The sequence below is a fragment of the Thamnophis elegans genome, chromosome 7, assembly GCF_009769535.1.
Source record: "Thamnophis elegans isolate rThaEle1 chromosome 7, rThaEle1.pri, whole genome shotgun sequence".
Lineage (NCBI taxonomy): Eukaryota > Metazoa > Chordata > Lepidosauria > Squamata > Colubridae > Thamnophis > Thamnophis elegans.
This window is the reverse complement of record NC_045547.1, coordinates 12,816,549-12,821,556: the sequence shown is the minus strand read 5'-3', so window position 1 is coordinate 12,821,556 and position 5,008 is coordinate 12,816,549. Positions and strand designations below refer to the sequence as shown.

The 5,008-nt window shown below is 40.2% G+C and overlaps 1 protein-coding gene across 1 annotated transcript in view; it reads right to left on the bottom strand.

The window, feature by feature from the left end:
• Positions 1-2,338: 2,338 nt before the first annotated feature.
• Positions 2,339-5,008, bottom strand: part of LMO3 (LIM domain only 3) — an 89,375-nt gene continuing 86,705 nt past the window's right edge. The window contains exon 3 of the mRNA XM_032221815.1: positions 2,339-2,444. Coding sequence (XP_032077706.1) covers positions 2,339-2,444 — 106 coding nt within the window. The remainder of the gene's footprint in view (positions 2,445-5,008) is intronic.

The following is a 5,008-nucleotide window of genomic DNA, read 5'->3' as shown; positions in this document are numbered from 1 at the left end:
CATGGCGCAGATGCTAGTACGCATGCGTGCACCACGTGCGTGCACGAGGATGGGGCGGCGGCATCCTCGTGCACCGCGCGCGTGCACGAGGATGCCACCGGCCCCTTTCCAACCGAAACGGTTGGAACGGGGCGAGAAACCCACCCCTGACATGGCCCCTTCATTAGACAACTAGCAGTTGGCCAACAAGAAGGCAACGGGATGTGGAGAAGCACCAGTTTCAAATATTTGCCATCCAATCCTTAAGATTTTATTTCTTTTTAGAAGTTCCCACCCCAACAATTTGGAATGGATAACAATAAATTAAGAAACAAACGAACAAAAAAAAAATACAATATCCAGTTAAGTTTTGAGCAAACACATCTACAAAAGAACAGATGCTAAAAACCTCAGGGCTTTACTGGAGGCGTTTCATTTCTGTTTTCCACATATTGGCCGGCCAAAGCAAAACAGAGGATGTTGCTTCTGAACGATGAAACGGGGTTTTGGTCAGTCTCCGGCATGAAGGCATTGCCACCATGGTGGGACAGACACCACGGAAGTGTCTTTGGCCGGTCCAGTTCTCTTGTATTTAGCACATAGATAGTAACCTCAAGAGGACACTCGTGATCAATATTTCAAGTTGGGATTGACCACGCAATCTCTTAAATCCACCGGACAAGATGAAATTTAGGAAAGACACTTGAGGGTGTTTTTCTTCTTAAATAATATGTTCCTGTACAGGAGCAGAAATCACTATGCTACATTAAAATAACTTCAGAAATATTTATATATACACATATAAAATATTTTACATGACACCCAAAGGCACTGAGTTGCATTGGGGCTCAGCTCCTCATTCCCAGTTATATTGGAAATGCAGAATATTATATTTGCGCTTAGGGAGGGTCTGGAGCACAGCAGCCCACCCAAAGCATGAAACACCTGCTCAGCAAAAGTTGAACATTCCTGTCGGTAAAATTGTTGTTGGTAGGTGACAGCATAGCCATGTCCAAATACTGTATTTTTCAGAGTATAAGATGCACCGGAGTATAAGACCCGCCAAGATTTTGAACAGGCAAATAAAAAAAAAAGTTTTGCACTTTGCAGACCTCCCCAAAACACCCCATTTTTCACAAAAATGGACCCATTTTTTGTCAAAAAAAGAACATTTATAGCCTTTAGGAGGCTTATAGAGTGCTGGGGGCTGGGAAATGAGCAAGAAATGGCCTATTTTTCACTCATTTTCGCCCTCCCCAGCCCCCAGGAGCACTTTGCATGCCTCCCAAACCCTCAGCACATCCATTTTTGCGAAGGGGACAAGGTGTCAGGAGGCCAAAAATGCTGTATTCAGTGTATAAGATGCACCCAGATTTCATTCTCTTTTTTGAGGGAAAAAGGTGCGTCTTATACGCCAAAAAATACGGTAATTATGGCAAAACAGGAAATAATTTTCAATATGCAGAGTGAACGAAAGGAGCTAACATCATTTCTTTTCTTTTCTTTTAGGAAAAAGCAGCAGCAGATTTCCAATGAACTTCTAAAATGTCTCGGACCACAGCAATTTCAGCCCTGTCTGTTGCTAGCATTATAATCTAGTAAAAAGTTAAGCAATTCTAAAGCCCACTGATTTAAACAGAAGAGTTAAGCATGCACTTAAATATGTCCTATCCATTTCAATGGAAGTAGGTACTTAACATTGGCTCAATCTCATCTGTTATTTTTAATTCGAATAGTTCAAAGGTCAACGTTGCACAGTTGTACAGCTTCCGATACAGAGAAGAATACAATGGGATTGGCTCTTAAAATCTCCCCCCCCCCTCCTCGCTTGTTGGTTTTACTAGAAAGATATAGCTTTTTTCAAAATAGCTGGTAGATACAGAAAGCATAAATATATCATAAAGTTTAGACACCGATTGTACTAAATGCAACAATACAAAGAAGCAAACGGGAACACAAATAGTAACACAATAAAACTGTATTACATTTGTGCTTCAAATCTTACAATATATTATGTACATTAGTCCAAAATAAGCATCTCATGCCAAAGGACACAAAAGGGAAAGGAAAAAACAAAACAACCCCTTCCCAAATCAGCAAGCCAAAATCAAATCTAAACTTTCAGCAGTATGTACAATATTTTTAATGGACATCCAGCTGTGAACAGGTGCAATTTTTACTACAGATAAGTGCAGTTCTCTTTTTATTCCACAGGATCATTTTGTCTCCCTATATCTATGCTATTTAGTAGGTTCTGGTGTCGTTTCTTATATACATGTTAAAAAGAGACGGAAAGAACAGAAAAAAGAGAGAAAAGAACGATGGGCTTCCATGATGAGGGAAGTTTGGAGGGGCTGAATCAGCGGACCTGGGGGGCGTAGCCCTCTTTCATTAAACCTTCTTCATAGTCCGTCTGGCAGAGAATCATGTTGTTCTTTAGGAAAAATTTGTCTCCCACGCAAAATCTGGAAATACAAAAAGGAAAAAGATGATTCAGTTTGTATTGGATCTTATAACAACGCTTCAAACCAGGAGGGGAAACTTTTAAGAGGGTCAACCATGGTTCTTTATATTTTTCTTTCTTTGTCTGGAAAAGTTTGTTTTCTTTTGTTCTCTACATACAATTATAGGTATACATTCACATAGTTTTTATTCTTTATTACATTCGTCATTCTTATACATTTGTCATTCCATTTACAGGGTTATAATATACCCTTTGGGTTGCTTTGTTCACCATCCTTTGCCAGTTTTGACACCACATTCTTTCCCCTTTCTTTTCTTCTCCCTCCCTTCTCTACTTCCTTCATCTCTCCTTTCCTTCTTCCCTTTCCTCTCCCCTGCTCCTCTCTTCCTCTTCCCCGAAAGTGTCGGATAGCGACCCCCAGGGGGAGAGCCTTCTCTGTGGGAACGCCTTCCCTCTGGAACGAGCTGCCCCGGGAGCTTCGTATAATCCCCGACCTTCCGACGCGCCCTAAAAAGTTGGCTTTTCCAGCAAGCCAGCCTGGCCTGAACAGAATTAAATTAAATGATTAATGTAATTGGTAATTGTTAATTGTAATCTAATTTTTAAAATTGTATTGTTAATATTAATTGGGTTTGTTTTGGATATTCTATTTAATTTTTTTTAACTTTTGTAATATGTGTTTTTTTTTAACGTTGTATGCCGCCCTGAGTCCTTGGGAGAAGGGCGGCATATAAATCCAATAAACCAAACCAACCCTTCCTGCCCTCTCTCCTTCTCTCCCTTCCATCTTCCTCTCCTCACCTCTATCTTCCTTCCCTTCCTCTCATCCCCTCTCCTCCTCTCTTCGTTTCTTTTTTCTATTGTTGTAGGTGTCTCTTCCAGCTCTTAATTTTTATTTTCTTGGGGTGGTATTTCCACAGATTCAAAAATAGTTAAATATCATTTCTTATTCACTTCTCAAATCTATCCTGATTGTGTGTTTCCCCCTCTTTATATTTTACTATTGAATATATACTTATGTATTATTATTCTCTTCCCTACTCCCCCCCCCCTTTTTCCTCCCCTTTTCTTACTTGATGGAGTATCATCTGGGTTCCATATCTTCCCTTTACTTTCTTTTCTGTATGTTTTTCTCTAACCATTCATAAAATCTTCCCCATGTCTTGAAGTACACCGAGTTCTTCATATTTTCCTAGGGTCTCCTTATCTACACCCAGCCCTTTCTCCTCATAACCTCATACCAGAAAGACTTAGAATGCTGACCTTCTATGCGGTTTGGTTGCTCAGGAAATCTTAACAGCCAGAATAGGAATGGATTGGGATGGTGTGGCTCAAAATAGCAATAGCACTTAGACTTATATACCGCTTCACAGCCCTCGCTAAGCGGTTTACAGAGTCAGCCTATGGCCCCCAACAATCTGGGTCCTCATTTTACCCACCTCGGAAGGATGGAAGGCTGAGTCAGTCTTGAGACGGTGAGAATCAAACTGCTGACAGTCGGCAGAATTAGCCTACAATAATTCATTCTAACTACTGTGCCACCACGGCTCAGGATACAAATTGGTTGTATATTTGTAGATTTCTGTATCTGTTGTTTTAATATTTGTGATTTTTATCCAATTGTTTTATTTATAGCACTTAGCACTTGGACTTCTATACAGTTTCACAGTGCTTTACAGCCCTCTCTAAGTGGTTTACAGAGTCAGCATATTGCTCCCAACAATTTGGGTCCTCATTTTACCCATCTTGGAAGGATGGAAGGCTGAGTCAACCTTGAGGCTGGTGGGATCTGAATTGTCAAATTGCTGGCAGCCTCCTGCAGTACTGCACTCTAACCACTGTGCCACTGAGGCAGTAGTTATTTTGTATGGGCTAACAGAAACGACCACATAAGGATCTGATTGTTGTATAATGCCCAGAGTTGCTTTTTAAAAATTTTTTTTATCAATTTCATATATACATTCTCAATCATATGATCTCATAACTGTTATTAATAATATGTATTTATAACAATTTTTCCCTACAGTTGACAATATGCTTGAAGATTGCTTTCTTACCATCCCATAGATCCATCTTATCTTACAACGGTCCTACTTCTTCTTCCCTCCCTCCCTCTTTCCTTCCCTCGTTTCTTCTCTCCTACTCTCCTTCCTTCCCTCCCTCCTTCCCCCTTCCCTCCTTCCTTCCTTTCTTCTCTCCTTCCTTTCCTCCTTCCTTCCCCCCTTCCTTCTCTCCTACATTCCCTCCTTCCTTCCCTCCTTTCTTCTCTCCTTCTCTCCTTCCTTCCCTCCTTCCCAGAGTTGCTTTTGGTAAGATGGGCAGCTAATATAAATTTGACTGATACGTACATAAATAAAATATATTTCATGGTTGGCTATCAGGGCTTGGAGGATTATTACTGATCAAGGTTTGAACAGATGTTTTATCTTACATGTTTGTGTGGCTTCTGCTTCTGAATGAGTGGTTGGCTTATGGTAGCATAAGTTCTTTTTTTTAATATAACCGTTTTTTTTTAAATTTTTGCAATATAAAGAAAGAGCAACAATTTCAATGTCTATATAAAAA